Source organism: Saccopteryx bilineata, chromosome 2, assembly GCF_036850765.1.
Source record: "Saccopteryx bilineata isolate mSacBil1 chromosome 2, mSacBil1_pri_phased_curated, whole genome shotgun sequence".
NCBI lineage: Eukaryota > Metazoa > Chordata > Mammalia > Chiroptera > Emballonuridae > Saccopteryx > Saccopteryx bilineata.
Window position 1 is genome coordinate 170,207,416 of NC_089491.1, and position 18,177 is coordinate 170,225,592.

The window sequence follows — 18,177 nt, forward strand, 5'->3', positions numbered from 1 at the left end:
AATCAATAAACAACTAAAGTGATACAACTACAAGTTGATGCTTTTCATCTCTCTCTCCCTTCCTCTCTCTCTCTAAGAAAAAAGAAAAAGCCTGAAATATTTGCAAAGCAAATCTTTTAGATGTCATCAGAGAGATTGCTAGTCTCACCAGGAAGACTGGGTATGGAAGAAAAATCTCTCTAGGTGTATTTTCAACTCCTCTTTTTTTCTTTTTCTTTTTTGTGACAGAGAGAGGGACAGACAGACAGGAAGGGACAGGGATGAGAAGCATCAATTCTTGGTTGTGACACCTTAGTTGTTCATTGATTGCTTTCTTATATGTGCCTTGACCAGGGGGTTACAGTAGACTGAGTGACCCCTTGCTCAAGCCAGTGACCTTGGGCTCAAGGTAATGAGCTTTGCTCAAACCAGATGAGCCCATGCTCAAGCCGGCAACCTCCAGGTCTTGAACCTGGGTCCTCCGCTTGCCAGTCCGACGCTCTATCCACTGCACCACCGCCTGGTCAGGCTCAACTTCTCTTTTCTTGACATCTTCCCTGAGAAGGACTGAGCTTCGGAACCAGACTGCTAGACCAATCCACAATAAAAAGTAGTTTCTTGAAGGTTCCCTTGGGGGTAATGATTAAAAGAGCCCAAGTCCACAGGGGTTAGTGAACCCTCTGGAATTAGCCAGAGAACTTGCAGTAGTCAGAGATCCAAAGATGAGGGAGGCAGTCTGGTACTCCTGGGGCCCCTTTCACTTCTGAATCATTAGCTCCATAGTTAGTAGTCCTTTGGGATTGTCTAAAACTACTGCAAAGCTCAAGATGATGCAGGTGACTTCCCCACACCCCTACTCCCCAACCTCCACATGCAAGAGAAGCAGGATAAGCAGGATTTCCCCAGTTTTCTGCTTGGAGAAACTGAGGTTTAGTGCCGTTAAGTGACTTGTCTCAGGGCTCATGGTGAGACTAGAACAAGAAGAAGAACACAAGTTTCCTGCCTTTCTGAGATGTGCTCTTTTCACTAAACCATCTTGCTTCCTTTCGAAAGCCAGGGTACTCAAGGCCTTCATGGATCTTTTGCTTTTCTCTGGTTCTAACATAAATCAAGGCAACTTTCCCCTTGGTTTAATCCCTGTAGAAATGGGACCTGTTACTTAAAAAGGAAGAACAAGTTGAACAGGCTCTACCAAGAGAAATATGCTAATGCAATTGTGTGCGCGTGCCAGAGGCCAGACAAGCACTAGGTGGGCAGAGCAGTTGAAGCATAGCATTCAGCTGTACTGGCTCAGGAAATGCATCTCATTCTTGGACACCTACTCACATGGCCCCAAAACAATTTCCAGAAGGATCTGAAGGAGTTTTCTGAGTTGGACTTTGTTCCTAGTAGTAAACTGAGCTCTTCTGCTTTTTAATTACTCTTAAAAGGTGCTCTATGACACATCTTGGGCAAAATAAGTCTTTAGCTGCCTCCAACTGGTCTAAATGCCAAGTTGGTAATGCTGGAAGTCAGAGGGGATTCAGATTCTGCTGTTCTCAGTCTTGGTATTCTGAGATCCAGGAGCAAATCAATAGATGAACTTCACTATTTGTTCAATTCCCCTGGTGACACATCCTTCCAACCTTCCTGCTCCCAGTCCCTTAAAGCACCTCCTCTCCTGCCTGGCCAGGCAGGCAGATCTTGTGTCTCCTTAGAGAGGAACTGGGTCAAATTAAGCAGTGCCATTTAGAGACATACCAGAGGGGGAGGAGCTACAAGGAGAGAAAAGATAGTTACAAGACAGGTTTGGCTCAAAGGTCTTAGAAGGAAACTGGCTTTATAGCAACACAGACATTATTCAGTGATAGAGGTAGGCACACTGTGTGCTATAAATCCAGTTTAACAAGCTGAATGAATACAAAACAACTAGAAACAACTAGTACCCCAATTTAAAAGGAAGTATCTCTGTGAAGAGAGAGAATAGGTTGGTCACTGTAACTCTGGAGACAAAGATTTTCATCCTCGTTCTTCTGAATCCATTTGGTGCCATAACAAGAGTCCTGCATGGCCCTGGCTTTCTTCCATCAACACGATGCCACATATGTTTTTTTTTTTAATTTTTATTTATTTATTCATTTTTTAGAGAGGAGAGAGAGAGGGAGAGAGAGAGAGAGAAGGGAGGAGGAGCTGGAAGCATCAACTCCCATATGTGCCTTGACCAGGCAAGCCCAGGGTTTCGAACCGGCGACCTCAGCATTTCCAGGTCGACGCTTTATCCACTGCGCCACCACAGGTCAGGCACGATGCCACATATGAACAGAAATGGGCATCTCTTCTAGACAGATTTCCCATCACACTTCCTCACAAGCAGCAGCTGAGGACTAATCCAAAGTCTGGCTTCCAAGATCAGGTCAGGCATCAGCTACCACCACCCCCATTTCCCCATCTCCACAAAAACATTCCTACAGTTCTATTGGTGACAAAAATGTCAGAAAGTCAAGTTTTCTCTACATAGTGGCTCTGGATGCCTGAAATAAGATGGACATAACAAGGAATTAAAGCTCTTCAAATCCTCCAAGGAATCTTGTTTGACCCAGTGACACTCTAAAATCAAAATTTAAAACTAAATACAGTACACTCCATTTGGCCTAGCAGCAGGTAGAAAGGTGGTGAGGGGGATATTGTTGGTAAAGAGATTAGGGGTGGTGGGTGACAAGAATCCAGGCCATTGTTTGATTATTATTCCTGAAGCACAGTAGAGGGAAGTGGAATTGTTTCTCTGATTTCCTTAAGTACCTGACACCTGAGGTGGATCCCAGGGATTATTATTATTATTATTTTTTAAATATTTTATTTATTAATTTTAGAGAGGAGGGGGGGGAGGAGCAGGAAGCATCAACTCCCATATATGCCTTGACCAGGCAAGCCTGGGGTTTCAAACCGGTGACCTCAGAGTTCCAGGTCAATGCTTTACCCACTGCCCACCACAGGCCAGGCCCAGTGATTATTACAACAGAACTTCCTACGTGTCTGGGAGCAAGTAGTTCAGGTACTGCAAGTAGACCAAACCCACACCACCCTCTGCTGCCTGCGCCTTCCTCAACTGATTAAACTGAGCAAAAACATGTTGAAAGCACATTGCTGGCTCTGCTTTCTACCAGGGCTTTGCATAAATGGGGAGGGGAAGAGGTGGAGGGTAGCGGTGGAATTAGGCATTGTCTGCAACCTGACTGCACACCCCTTTCTGGGAAACAGACAGGGACATCGAGCAATCTTCAGCTCTGAAATGATCTTTAGGGACAACTTAGTCCCCTCTGAAAGAAACCCACCAACCTTTTCTCAGCTCATGTGTGTCTTTACAGCCTCATTTTCTCATCAGGCTATAGATGGTGACCTCCTGTCTACATATAACACAGATGAAGAAAGCTCAGCTTCATTATCCAAGTGCTTGGGGAGCAGTGCAGATGGGATGAATTCCCAGGTCATCCTAGGAATGGCCAGACTCTAAAATAAGAAGGGTAAGAGCTGGAAACACAACACCTGGGCAGTGGGAGAATATCACCTCATTGTCTCCTGTTAGAGCTCTGATGAATGCATCTTTCTCTTGTTCTTTGCACTTCCCTGTCCTCCCCATGTAGACTGTGGAAAAGAGAGAAAGCTAAGGTTTATGGGTGGGAGGAGAAACAATCCTACCCCTCCCATGTCTCATTTCAGAACTTAAGCAACTAAGAAAAGGGCCAAACTGAACAGTTTAAATCACTAGGTATAATGCACATGAGATGATACCTCTAGGTTTTTTGTGGCACACTCTTTTTATTTTAAAATAATTATTTTTGGCCCTGGCCGGTTGGCTCAGCGGTAGAGCGTCGGCCTAGCGTGCGGAGGACCCGGGTTCGATTCCCGGCCAGGGCACATAGGAGAAGCGCCCATTTGCTTCTCCACCCCTCTGCCGTGCCTTCCTCTCTGTCTCTCTCTTCCCCTCCCGCAGCCAAGGCTCCATTGGAGCAGAGATGGCCCGGGCGCTGGGGATGGCTCTGTGGCCTCTGCCTCAGGCGCTAGAGTGGCTCTGGTCGCAATATGGCGACGCCCAGGATGGGCAGAGCATCGCCCCTGGTGGGCGTGCCGGGTGGATCCCGGTCGGGCGCATGTGGGAATCTGTCTGACTGTCTCTCCCCATTTCCAGCTTCAGAAAAATGAAAAAATGAAAAGAAAAAAAAATAATAATTATTTTTAGTGTGTGCGCAAGAGAGATAGAGAGATAGGGAGGGAGAGAGATGAGAAGCATCAACTTGTAGTTGCATCTCCTTAGTTGTTCATTGATTGCTTTATCATATGTGCCTTGACTGGGGGGCTCCTCCTGAGCCAGAGCCCATGACCCCAAGCTCAAGTTGGATGAGCTCATGCTCAGGCTGGTGACCTCGTGATTTCGAATGCAGGTCCTCAGCGTCCCAAGCCAAGGCCTTATCCACTGCACCTCTGCCTGGTCAGGCAATCTGTAGTATACTTGAGTATATAATCCTTTTGTGTATAGAAATACCTCCATAGGTCTGACCTGTGGTGGCGCATGGATAAAGTGTTGACCTGGAACGCTGAGGTCTCAGGTTTGAAACCCTGGGCTTGCCTGGTCAAGGCACATATGGAAGTTGATGCTTCCTGCTCCTCGCCCCCTTCTCTCTCTCTCTCTCCCTATCTCTTCTAAAATGAACAATTTCTTTTAAAAGGCCCCACAAAATCACTGCTGTTCAGCTGTATGTTTGGGCAGGGTTAGGGAAAGTAGAGCAGGGAGTTCACTTTGAGTTTTATAACGATCAGTTTTGAAGCCAAAGATGTCAAAAATAGGGTAAGCTCCATCAAGTGAAGCTTGAAATTACATACAAGTCTCAATTAAGTATTCTGTCTGGGGTGGGGTAGGGTGGCAAAAAGGTGGAAGGGATAGCAACTATTGCCTTGGTGGCAGTCTTGGACAAAAGTCCCTAATTCATGCTGATCAGAAGAGCTTACTGTTGTTTGGGCCAGAGAGATGCTTTTAGGCTCCTCTGCTAACAAAAAACCTTGCTCTGACAATGCAATTTAGAAAGCCTCTCTTCATGTGGAGGGTCTTGAAGCTGGGATACTCTAGGACCTGGGGAATCTTAGAGCTAGAATGGAATTGAGAGGTATCTCTAATTTCTTGTTTTTTTAAACTGAAGAAGAAACTAAGCCCAGAGTCACCCTTATGGCTAACTATAGAAGTAAGACAATTAGAACCCAGATTACCAGTATGGGTGTCTTTCCACTCTGGCACAAAGTTAAATCTTGCCATAGCTGGAAGGTTTGGGGACACACTACTCGGTCAATTTCTTGGGTGATAAAATAAGTATGTAGTTTTGGGGTCTACACCTTAGTGACTGAAATCCTTGAATTAGAAATACAGGTTTATGGCTCAGAAAATAAATAATCCTCTCCCTCCCATGTTTCTTTTCAGAGATTATAGGCCTGAGGAAAAAGCCAACCTAGATACTCACTAAATATCTTTAAGGTAGAAACAGGGGTTCTTGGCTTAAAAATCATATGAGCATATGTATCTCAGCAGAGTTTACAAGGTTAATGCTATCCCCTGGGATGGGGGACAGGGAAGGTGAGGGACCAGGCAATTCATTCCCATTCATTCTTCTGATAAACCTTGAACTTTTCCCTCTCTGTTTCTGATAGAGTCCACAACTCTTCTGAGAGGGGAATGCAAGTGAAATAGCCTGGAATTCAGAGCCTTCTCCAGCAGGGTCAAAAGACAACAAAGAAAGGGAGTCCCTCTGCCTGTGGCACTGTCTGTACCCACAGGGTCCCACACTCTTACTTGTTCCCACAAAGTAAAATGAGGCTAGAAATAGCTGCCCAACAATCATTTATCTTCTTTTTTTTTTTTTTTTTTTGGCTGTTTTGTGTGTGTGCTGAGGGAAGAAGATATGGCTAGTTTAAGAGAAAAAAAATTCCTTTGTGGAAGTTGGAGGATAGTAAAAGGTGGGATGTTCCTCCCATGTTGGGAAGTATGGGCTGTAGATTTAAGAGGAAATAAAAAAGAAACTTTCAGTTGCAATTTCACTGGAAAAAATTCAGGACTTATTTCTAACCCAAGACATGAAACATGCTCTACCCTTAACCTACTGGGAGGGGATTACCCAGAAGCCACAAGTGAACTAACTGCACTCAGTGGGCAACAGACATTGTTTTGCTTGAGACATCATCTATTGACTAGGATAAGATATAATTCTGAAACTGCCAAAGTGAAGGCAGCTCCCAACACCCTGGGGCCCACCCCAGAAGCTCCAGTGAAACCTTTCCTGCTTTCCAATGCTAAGGCTACTTGCTTCTTTTAAGACTTGATTTTTATCTCAGGACCCACTCTTCTGACTGTTCTCATGACCCCGAGAACTGTCAGGATTCTCTGGTTTTAGGCTGTTAGTGGGGAAGGCTGAACTTCCCCACATGCCACAAAGCAAGGTTCACTGACCTACTAGTAGGCCCATGAGGGGATAAGGGATTCGGGGCTAGGCATTTAACATACCCTTACCTACCAAACAAGGTGATACACTTCAAGATGGTCTGATTTGGTCTTTTATCTGGTCTTGTCCTCAAAATGTGAATTATATTAAGTGGAAATATTCTAGGTAGTCAGGCACCTGCTTTTAATGCTTCCTAAGGATATGAACATGTGAACTTCATCCAGGCTAAGTGAACAGGTGGCAGTAGGGGAAGATAGCCAGGCCTCAACAGTCTTCAGCTTGGCTGTGATGATGGAAGACTTGGAGTTGACAGGTGAGTGAGTCAGGAACATCAAGTTTACCTGTTGATGCTTTGAGGGCTCAGGCTGGGGAGGATAGGGCACAGCTAGAGCTATTAAACATGTAAGCCTGACCAGGCGGTGGCGCAGTGGATAGAGCGTCGGACTGGGATGCAGAAGGACCTGGGTTCGAGACCCTGAGGTCACCAGCTTGAGTGCGGGCTCATCTGGTTTGAGCAAGGCTCACCAGCTTGAACCCAAGGTCGCTGGTTCCAGCAAGGGGTTACTCGGTCTGCTGAAGGCCCGTGGTCAAGGCACATGGGAGAAAGCAATCAATGAACAACTAAGGTGTTGCAATGCGCAATGAAAAACTAATGATTGATGCTTCTCATCTCTCTCTGTTCCTGTCTGTCTGTCCCTGTCTATCCCTCTCTCTGACTCACTCTCTGTCTCTGTAATAAATAAATTAATTTAAAAAAAAACAAAAAAAAAACATGTAAGTGGGAGTCAATAAGAGACACAACAGTAGAGTTTTGCTTATGAAAGAAGGGACTGAGGCAAAAGAAGTTATGCAAAGCTTGACATGTGGTTGGTAATAAAGCAAAGTTTTCTGGAAGCAGAGTTAGTAAATTCTTGATTTTGAAGGGGGAAAAAAGTGTACCTTATTTCCTAAAGACCTCATATCTAGAGGTCTATGTTCCATTACATATTTCATTGTCTCCAGACAGGACTAGTTAGGATTAAACACACACACACAAATTGAAAAAGTGAGAGTTTACAACTCTAGCAGACAAGGAGGAAGAAAATACCTGGGATGGGGCTGTATGAGGAGGTACTGGGAGGGCTGTTTTAGTTTAGACCCGCTTCCAAAATCTGTGACTCCCCCTCTAGCTCCTCCAGGGCTTCCTGTTACATTTCTTTTTTAGGGCTCACATAGTGAGTCTCTTCCTTCTCAGCTATGCTTCTCAGGTTCCCTAAAGTTCTCACCCTACACAGTATCGCAGATCGCACTTTTCACTCTATCTTCAGTTTCTTCTCTAACTTAAGTTTCTTCCGCTTTGCTCATTGTCTTCAAGATCTTTCCCACCTAGGCCTGTCTCCCCCTCCAACCTTCTCGACCAAACCCTACGGTCCCTGACTTTTTCCCGGTAGGTACCCTCTCTCTGCTCCTCCTTTCTCCGCGGTGTTCCTCTGTCCTACCCCAGCCTTACTCTACTGAAGAAACTTGCACACGCCAGTCTGTCTCTACATGTCCTCAGTCCTCTGCCTTGACCCATTTCCCGCTTTTTTAGGACCCCTATGTTCTTGTTCTGTTCCTCTCAGTCCTGGCGCCTCGCGCCGAACTCCCCATGGCCAGCCCCCTCCTGCGTGCTGCAGACCACCCTCTACCTGCCAGCCAGGCGTCCAAACCTCCCCTCACTTCAAGCCCAAGCCCCTCAGGCCCCGCCCCCGCCAACCCGGGCCCCGCCCCCGCGTTTCGCCCAAAGCCCCGCCCCTCACTCACCTGAGGCAGCTCCGCGTGCGCGCAGTCGTGGGGGGGGGAGGTTAGAGAGAGGACAGTATTGGGGGAGAAGGGGGCGGGACAGTGGGGGTCCCCCACTCTTGCCAGGGCGGCCCTGTGCGGGGTGTGTATGGGGGTCACTGAGGCGGTGGCAACCGGGTCGGAGCCGGAACCCGGGCGCTGTGCAGCGGTGGCGGCTCCATCTCCATCAGCGGCTTCACCTGAGGAGGAACGCCCCCCCATAACCACCCCCCATCACAGCCGGCTCCCCTCCCGCGTACAGCTTCCGGTCCCACTACCCTGCGACAGGCGGCATGGACGAACACCGAGCGCCCCCAAGCCAGGGGAACTGCTGGGGAAAGGAGAAGAGCTAGGGGAGAGTAGCTGAGCGCCGAAAGATTCAAGTCCAAAAGGCGCAGTCTAGTGCAGAGGGTAACTCAATGACTGCCCCTTCATCTGCAACTAATTTGCAAACTTGGCGCACACGGGACACCTCAAGCATCTTACCACTTCTGCCCCTAAGGTAAAATTTTGCTCCTGAATCTCTTAAGACAGTATTAATTTTAACGTAGCATTCTTTACCTTTTCAGCGAAGTGCGTAGGAATTGTCAGGGGGAGGGGCTTAGGTGTGGCAAATAATTTTTACTCTTGGGGGTATCTTGAGGTCAGTCACCTAAGTCGGGCAGCAGATGCTGACAGACCTCACAGAAGCCCCATTTCTTGTCTTCCCTGCACCTGTTTCCGTCCTGCCCTTCCTCCAGCTATTGCTTTGGATTATCTCACTACACGTACCAGTACCAGTGAACCTCCCTCTGGAACATACTTGCTCCCCAAATTCAAGAGGTCCCAAAAGTCATGTTATTTCCTTATTTTTAACTGTGTAATCTTAAACAGATACTTTATTGATATATTTAGAAAAAGTGTAACTCTAAAGGGATAAGGTTGCACTGCTAAACAACCCTTGGCAACCCAAAGAGGCAATAGAAAGTCACATACCCATTTTTTTTTTTTTATAGCGAGAGACAGAGAAATAATCATCAGTTCTAAGTTGCGTCACTTTAGTTGTTCATTGATTGTTTCTCACTCGTGCTTTGACCAGGGGCTCCCACTGCTCAAGCCAGTGACCTTGGGCTCAAGCCAGCAACCCTGGGCTGTCCCAGGTCAATGATCTCTCCATTGCACCACCACTGGTCAGGCACATTAACACTTTTTCTTACACTGTCCACATTCTCTGAAGAATGCAAGAAAACCAAAATAATGCCTCAGTGATAACAGGCATTAGAAGTGGGTCAGGAAAAGAAAACAGTGCTTGTTTCCAGAAATACTTTTCCCACTGGTAGCCTGTTGCTCCAACAGCTCTCACCTCCTAGCATAGGGTCAGTGGCTAGAAATATGTTAGTGTCAAAGAAGGGTGGTGACTGGGTGGAAATGTGCAATGTGTGTGCCTATGTGTGCTTAGAAAGGCACAGTACAAGTTTCTGATCCAAAAAGGGGAGAGATGGAGGGAAAGGTTTTTCTGTAGAAATGAAGCTAAAGGATGGATGTAGAAAGGGGTTGAGAAGGCGGTTCTGAGGAGTAGATAGTTTCATTTCACCTTCTCATGGGGCAACATGGACATGGACACGGTGCCAGGCATTGCTGAGTACACCTCGCAGGTTCCAGATTGGGGCCACAGTGTCTGGCTGCACATTGTAGCTGTCATCTACAGCCTTACAAACAATGTTCAGTTCCTTTTTCCCAGGTGGCACAGGTGCTTGCAGCTGCCATAGCCGCCAGGCCCAGGCCTTTCGGGGACGCTGTTCCTCTCCATCCAGCTCAGCCACCTGCCAGGTTAAGCCCCCATCCAGAGACACATCCACCCTGATTATAGCCCTTCCACCACCACTCCATGCATAGCCCTTGACAGTCACTTCCCCTGACTCTACAATCTCCCCATCCTTGGGCTCTGTGATGGCTGACTGGACAGGAAGTTCCTGAATAGAGGGAGCTGAGTCAAAATCTACAGAGTCCCAGTCCACAGATGGAGAGAAGCCTTTGTAATCTCGCCTCTGCCAGTGGCTGTAACTTTCCTCTGGTTCCACACTCACTTTGCCCAGCCATTTGACATGGCGGGCACCCACCACACCAGGAACCACCACCCGCACAGGAAAGCCATGGTCACGAGGCAAAGGCTGCCCATTCATCTCATATGCCAGCAGGACTTCAGCTTCAGGGTCCATGGCCCGAACCAGAGGGATTGATGCTCCATAGGCAGCCCCTGTGGGGTCTGAGTCCAGTCCCTCAAAGCAGACATGGGCCTCAGTTTCACAAAGCTGGTGACCAGCCTTGGCTAACACATCACAGAGTCGTGCCCCAGCCCAGCGTGCAGTGCTAATGGCCCCAGTAGTCCACTCCAGACCTCTTACTTCTTTTAACTGATTCATCTCAGAGCGTCGGTTGCCAGCACACTGTAAAGTGACCGTAACCTCATACTTGGGGAACTGGTACAAGTCATCCAGGGATAGAGACAGTGACTGATGCCCAGGTGGTCCTACTATATGCAGGCGATAGGTGTCTGGGTCCAGTTTAGGTACAGGCAGATGGTTTCGAGTGAAGAAAATAGGATTTGGTGTGATGTAGTTTTCAGTCAGCAACTCAGAAGGAGGTTCTGCATTAAAGGGGCGCTGGCTGTTGATCTTCAGAGCTGGGTGACGTCTAGGATCATCAGCATAAGGATCAGAGGTCTTCAAGGTGGAGGGCGTCTTGTCTTCAGGCCTCAGGTCCCCGATCTTGTACTGAGCCAGTATCTCATGTATGTGGGGCTGGTTGTGAACGGCATAGAGGTCCCAGAAGGGTTCTAGAGGACCCCCAGCTGCTAGCATCAGCTTTGCTGGCCCTCCTGGGTGTAGGTCCACAAATTCTGTAACATCAAAGACCTCAGAACCCAGAGTCACCCAGATCCTAGTCTCAGGGCTGCTGTGGGATTTTACTTCCTCCCTTGTGTATATGCGTGGTGACTTCTGAGCAGCCTGCAGGCAGGGCAGGGGTGAGGCAAAAGAGAACAGAATACTAAGAAGGAATCACAGCACTGACCTGGAATGCTGAAGACACCGCTTTGAAACCCCAGGTTTGCCGGATCCAGGCACATATGAGAAGCAACTACTATAAGTTGATGCCTCCTACTACCCTCCCCCTTCTCTCTCTCTCTGAAGTCAATAAATAAGATCTTAAAAAAAAAAGAAAAAAAGAAAGAATCACTATAGTTCACCCTGAGACAATCCACATAGTCATGGCCAGTAGGAAGTGGAGGTAGATTTCACCTTGACTGTGCATGAAGACAGTGTCACTGTGGGCTCTGTGGTAACAGCCTAGCTTGCCTGGGGAGCTCACTAGGGTCCCTTTGTTCTGACAGAGAAGTCTTTTCCTTTCCCACTTACCCTGCAACGGTGGTCATGATAGGCCAACACTGCACCGAGGCCTAGCAGAGACCCCATGACTCTCCATCTCCTGGTGCTGGAGTTATTTCCAGAGAAGGCAAGGCTGGGGCACTGGGGCCGAAATGAATCATTTGTAGAGCAGGACTGACTGCAGAGCCTTAAGTGGGTAGACTTGAGTCTGGAAGAGAAAGGTCTTCTTAGTAGCATACTTCTGATCAGTGAGGCATGGGGTTTACCTCTCCCTGGTTGTACAGATGAGCAGAGCAAGAACTACAGGCCAGGCACAGAAGGCCACCAGAGCAGAAACCCCTGAGTGCCTAGCAATGGGCAAAACTGGGAAAACAAGGATCTCAACCTCCAGGGTGACCTTTCCTCCCTTAGCTGGTCATGTGGTTTAGAACCCTGATTTCATATCACTGGTCATGGAATTCAGAGCCTCCTCTGGAACTTTCCACCTCTGGCATATCACAAATCATATGGTTTTAGATCCTCTTAGAGGAGGAACAAACAAGAAAGCCAGAAAATAGTGCATAAGCATTAACCCTCACAGATAACATCCAGACCTCAGTTATGTTTCAGCTCGAGATCCAGAAAATCAGCAAAACCAGACAAACGAAAGCTACAGCTGACCTCAGGACCAGCTGTATTGACTAATGGCCCCCTGCCCTGGCACTGACTGATTAGTGGAAAACACAACCCTGAAAGAACACACCTGGAAAACTAATGAATATCTATTAAGATCCTACCTTGGGACTTCCCCTAAAAGACCCACCATTAAATCCCTTAGGACAGAGGTCCCAGGGCCCTCTCCCTTCTGAAAGCAGGCCTACACCTTCCCCTTCCCTTTCCTTGTTCTCCTCCCCCCGCCCCTGCCCTGGCACATATTCCTTGCTCCTCTCTCTCTCCTAAGTTCTAGGGATCCATGAGACTTGCAACAGGGGAGCAGTGAGCAGCAGCAGCTTGTCCTGGCCTAACCCCCTGAACCTGTCTCCAAGGTCCCCTTTACTCTATCTTCCTGTATGGTCAATAAATTCTTCCTTGCTGGATTATGTCTCTTGATTGAATTCTTTCTATCATGAAGATAAGAACTGCCTGACCAGGTGGTGGCTCATTGGATAGAGCGTCGGCCTGGGATGCTAAGGACCCAGGTTTAAAACCCCAAGGTCACTGGCTTGAGCAAGGGGTAACTGGCTCGCCTGACCAGGCAGTGGCACAGTGGATGGAGCGTCAGACTGGGATGCAGAGGACCCAGGTTCAAGACCCCGAGGTCGCCAGCTTGAGCGCCGGCTCATCTGGTTTGAGCAAAGCTCACCAGCTTAAGCCCAAGGTCGCTGGCTTGAGCAAGGGGTTACTCAGTCTGCTGAAGGCCCATGGTCAAGGCACATATGAGAAAGCAATCAATGAACAGCTAAGGTGTCATAATGCGCAACAAAAAACTAATGATTGATGCTTCTCATCTCTCCGTTCCTGTCTGTCTGTTGCTGTCTATCCCTCTCTCTGACTCTCTATAAGAGAAAAAAAAAGGGGTGTGTGTGTCACTGGCTCAGCTGAAGCTCCCTGGTAAAGACACATATGAGAAAGCAATCAATAAACAACTAAGTACCACAACTATGAGTTAATGCTTCTCATCTCTCTCCCTTTCTGTCTGTCTATCTCTTTAAAAAAAAGGAAGATAATTAAGAATTGAGGTCTCTTTGCTCTCCCTCTAACAGTTCCTTCAGCTAGAACTTAGTTCAGGAATCGGGAACCTATGGCTCGCGAGTCAGACGTGGCTCTTTTGATGGCTGCATCTGGCTTGCAGACAAATCTTTAATAAAAAAAATGTTACCTGACCAGGTGGTGGCGCAGTGGATAGAGCGTTGGACTGGGATGTGGAAGGACCCAGGTTCAAGACCCCGAGGTCGCCAGCTTAAGTGCAGGCTCATCTGGTTTGAGCAAGGCTCACCAGCTTGAGCCCAAGGTCGCTGGCTCCAGCAAGGGGTTACTGGGTCTGCTGAAGGCCCGCGGTCAAGGCACATATGAGAAAGCGATCAATGAACAACTAAGGTGTCGCAACGCGCAACGAAAAACTAATGATTGATGTTTCTCATCTCTCCGTTCCTGTCTGTCTGTCCCTATCTATCCCTCTCTCTGACTCTCTCTGTGTCTCTGTAAAAAAAAAAAATAATAATAATGTTAAAAATATAAAACATTCTCATGTATTACAATCCATTCCTTTCCTACCGCTCATGTTCATGGTTGCGAGTGCCTGGAGCCAATCACAGCTGTCCTCTGGGACAACACCAATTTTTTTTTTTTTTTTGTATTTTTCTGAAGCTGGAAACGAGGAGAGACGGTCAGACAGACTCCCGCACACGCCCGACCGGGATCCACCCGGCATGCCCACCAGGGGGCGACGCTCTGCCCACCAGGGGGCGATGCTCTGCTCCTCCGGGGCGTCGCTCTGTTGCGACCAGAGCCACTCTAGCGCCTGGGGCAGAGGCCAAGGAGCCATCCCCAGCGCCCGGGTCATCTTTGCTCCAATGGAGCCTTGGCTGCGGGAGGGGAAGAGAGAGACAGAGAGGAAGGAGAGGGGGAGGGGTGGAGAAGCAGATGAGCGCTTCTCCTGTGTGCCCTGGCCGGGAATTGAACCTGGGACTTCTGCATGCCAGGCCGACACTCTACCACTGAGCCAACCGGCCAGGGCCAGATAACACCAAATTTTTATTGGATAATGCGTAAGGTACACGGGTCGTTGTATGGCTCTCACGGATTTACATTTTAAAATATGTGGTGTTCATGGCTCTCTCAGCCAAAAAGTTTCCTGACCCCTGACTAGTTTCTTTTTTTCTTCTTTTTTTTCTTTTAAGATTTTATTTATTCATTTTAGAGAGGAGAGAGAGAAGGGGGGGAGGAGCAGGAAGCGTCAACTCCTATATGTGCCTTGACCAGGGAAGCCTAGGGCTTCGAACCAGCAACCTCAGCATTTCCAGGTCGATGCTTTATCCACTGTGCCACCACAGGTCAGGCCCCTGACTTAGTTTCTTCAGGAACAGGTGGGACAAGTGGAATCTGGCTTACCACCACTTCCTTTTAGGGCATCATCTCAACTATCTTATGTGGTAGAGAAGACATCAGAAAGATACTGGCTGACCTGTGGTGGCGCAGTGGATAAAGCATCAACCTGGAAACGCTGAGGTTGCCGGTTCAAAACCCTGGGCTTGCCGGGTCAAGGCACATATGGGAGTTGATGCTTCCTGCTCCTCCTCCTTCTCTCTCTCTCTCTCTCTCTCTCTCTCCCCTCTCTATAATGAATAAAGAAAAAAAAAAGAAAGAAAGATACTGGGAGAGAAAGATAGTAGGGATGGCCTACCTGCAAGCCTCTCTGAGCCCCAGGACCACAGCTTTGCGCAGCAGCAGCATTGTGGTAGACCTGTAGGAGGAAGATTCTGGGATCAAGATAGGAATTCCTGGGAGGGGATGACATAAGGGCTGCTTGAGGGAATAGGTGGGTGGAAAACACAGAGGTGGTCAAATGGAGAGACTTTCTCTGTGGCAATAAGGCCAAAGGGTAGGAGTAGGGGTCCAAACGGGCCCTTAAAGAAAACGTGGAAACCAACTATACTGACAGAATTAAATTGGTGGTGGTGGTGGAATAAGAATCTTCTAGAATCACCCATCTCCCATCCTCCATTCCACTTTTAGGCCTAAAAAGGCAAGTTTTATTTGTGAAGTCAGGAGTAGACAACTGAAGAGCAGACTAAAATAAGGACAGAGGTGAAAAATGTAGTGGTCGCCTAATGGGGTGAAGGGGCTCAGATTCTAGAGTCAAACAGCTTTGGGTTTGTGAAATCTGCTCTGCCATTATTAACCAGTCCTGTTCCCTGGGCAACAAAAGGAAGCTTCCTCATCTATGAAATGAGATCTACCTAACACAGTTGCTGTGACCAGAAAACAAGTAATAACATACCTTTGAAAGGCCTTTCAGTCACCTCCTCCCTCTCCACCCACCCTAAAAAAAATTGAACCCAAATGGGAACTGGACCCCAATCACAGGTACCATTTCTCTACCTTGTCTATGTCACTTCAGTGAGCTCAGCAAATTGAGGAGTTAATGGCCAGGGTGTCAGGGGATAGGCGAGAGAAGACGGTAATTTTTCTGCTCTCTGCCCAGCAGCACTTTCTCAACTCTATCTCACAGCACTGAGCAGATCACTGACCCCAGAAGGTCCAATTGAGACAGAGTCCCAACTGCTGATGAGACGCTAAAGAGGGGCGCAGGCAGAGAAACTGAGAGAAAGGAGTAGGAGGAGATTATGCATTTTACTCCTGGCCTATGGTTCTCACTCTCCCTCCCACCTGCCCTCAATGCCAGCAGAATTCCCACTTGAACCACACTGGAGCGACACATGCAGGGCTGACCTGCAGGTGAACTCAGGCATGAGTTCAATATCCCAGGTTTGGGGAGGGGAAGCCTTCTGCCGCATAACATATGCCACCCCCTTGTGCCGGTGGTGGTCCCTCATTGCTCAGAGGTACTTTAGATAAGAGGATATGTCCAGTACCGGGGCACAAACACCTGGTCCCATGCCACTACCCAGCAGCTGGCACAGAGTGTCTTGTAGCAACACCCTGTGCCCCGGGAGTACCCGGGCAGCGGGAGTGGTAGTGGGTACCGGCAGTTTTGTTGTCCTTCCTTGAGGGTTCGAGACAGCCAAATCACCAACCCTTCCCCCTCCGCCTACCCCAGCCCCAACCCCTTTACCCTTTTTGATGTCCGCGCGATGAAACCGTCCGGTGCCCGGAGACTGCTGGCAAGGGGGCGGGGCCAGAGCTGTGACGTTAGGTAGGGATTAAAAGATTATTCGCGTTCCTCGGCTCGTCCTCTAGCCATTGGCTAGCCGTGGACTGCCTCCTTGCTGCTGTGCCCGCCCCTTGAAGGCCAAAGCAGGCGGGGTGCCTCCCGGGCTTGAAGTTATGCGAGGTTCCTTTTTTTTCCACCTCCAGCCGACAAGGAATGGGGCCCTCACTAATGTGAGGAACCTGGGCAGTGGAAGGTGAGGACTCCAAAGGTTGGGCTGAAAGGTGGGAGACTTTGAGATGACCCTACCCTGTCCCTACAAATGAGACTCAGGGTGCGTTCACTGAAAGAGGCCTCAGGATCCAGACAGCATTCTCCAGGCAGTGAGGCTCGCTTCTACTGTTTTTGACAAACATCTATGCTGTAGCTACAACAGCTCTGTTTGTCTTTTAGGGCAGTGGTCCCCTACCTTTGTTGGGCCACGGACCGGTTTAATGTCAGAAAATATTTTCACGGACAGGCCTTTAGGGTGGGACAGATATGTATCACATGACCGAGGCAAGCGTCAAGAGTGAGTCTTAGACCGATGTAACAGAGGGAATCTGGTCATTTTAAAAAAATAAAACATTGTTCAGACTTAAATATACATAAAACGGAAATAATGTAAGTTATTCTTTCTGTGGACTGGTACCGGTCCGTGGCCCAAGGGTTGGGGACCACTGTTTTAGGGAAAACAAGATCAAGCAATCAATTCTGTTATATACAAGAATGAGAGCAGAAACGATGCCTAAATAGTGGTTCAAAGACAGAGATTCCTTGGACTCCTCGAATTTCTTCCCAAATTATGAACCAACAACACTGAATAGCCATCTTTTTAATTTTGGTTAATTTTAAAAAATCGTCGTTTAACAAGAGCAACAACATATAACGCCCCAAATTAGGATGACTATAATCGTTCATAACCTCTGGGCAAAGGACACTAATAGAAATCACTTGCTATTACCCTTTTTTATCATTCGGTGCAGGACGAAAAACTTGTTTTTGTCATTGGCCAGCTCTGAAACCGGTGCAAACGCATCTACACTGCACTCTAGGGGACAGAAGGCTACGCTACAACCTTACTAAGTTAAGGTCATCTTTAATCCTGGAATATCATTTCCCCTCCCTTTCTGCTCTCCTAAAATTAACTAGAGATTTTACCAGGAATCAAGGAGTCATGGGGGAGTACTAAGAAATATACAGAAATGAGAAAAGACACTGAACAGGTGATTTTGGTTCTAAAGATAGATTTTCGACTCAACAGTGTACAATGATATCAGAGGCCTGGTGTAAGATCTATCCTGTTGTAAAAAAATAAAATAAAATAAAACAACAGGATCCGAGGGCCTGGCGGGTTGGCTCAGTGGTGGCGGATTGGCTCAGTAGTACAGCTTTGGCATGGTGTGTGAATGTCACAGGTTCGATTCCTGGTAAGGGCACACAGGAAAAGTGACCACCTGCTTCTCCACCCCTTCCCTCAGCCCTCCTCTCTCTCTTCCCTGCCTGCAGCCATGGCTCAATTGGTTTGAGTGCATCGGTTTGAGCGCTGAGGATGGCTCCATGGAGCCTTGGCCTCAGGTGCTAAAAATACTTCAGTTGCAAGCATGGCCCAAGATGGTTAGAGCATCAGCTTCAGATGGGGGTACCTGGTGGATCCTGGGTTTGGGCGCATGTGGGATTCTGTCTATCTTCCCTGCTCTCACATAGGAAAGAAGAAAAAACA

At 48.0% G+C, this 18,177-nt stretch overlaps 2 protein-coding genes across 6 annotated transcripts in view; both read right to left on the minus strand.

The window, feature by feature from the left end:
- IKZF4 (IKAROS family zinc finger 4) overlaps positions 1-8,721 on the minus strand; it is a 41,091-nt gene extending 32,370 nt beyond the window's left edge. For all 4 annotated transcript variants that reach the window (XM_066258454.1, XM_066258453.1, XM_066258452.1 and 1 more), the window contains exon 1: positions 8,223-8,721. The gene's annotated coding sequence lies outside the window, so the exon portion shown is untranslated. The remainder of the gene's footprint in view (positions 1-8,222) is intronic.
- A 356-nt stretch (positions 8,722-9,077) lies between these two features.
- SUOX (sulfite oxidase) lies at positions 9,078-16,471 on the minus strand. Of its 2 annotated transcripts, XM_066258459.1 has the most exons (5): positions 16,380-16,471; positions 15,686-15,904; positions 14,988-15,047; positions 11,636-11,813; positions 9,078-11,227 (listed from the first exon to the last, which is right to left on the minus strand). In XM_066258459.1, exons 3-5 carry the CDS (start codon positions 15,035-15,037, stop codon positions 9,818-9,820), a joined length of 1,638 nt encoding a protein of 545 aa, XP_066114556.1. In that variant the 5' UTR covers positions 15,038-15,047; positions 15,686-15,904; positions 16,380-16,471; the 3' UTR covers positions 9,078-9,817. The 2 variants fall into 2 exon arrangements, with proteins under 2 accessions (XP_066114556.1, XP_066114555.1); XM_066258458.1 differs by lacking the exon at positions 15,686-15,904 and having other exon boundaries at positions 16,380-16,466.
- Positions 16,472-18,177: the final 1,706 nt, after the last annotated feature.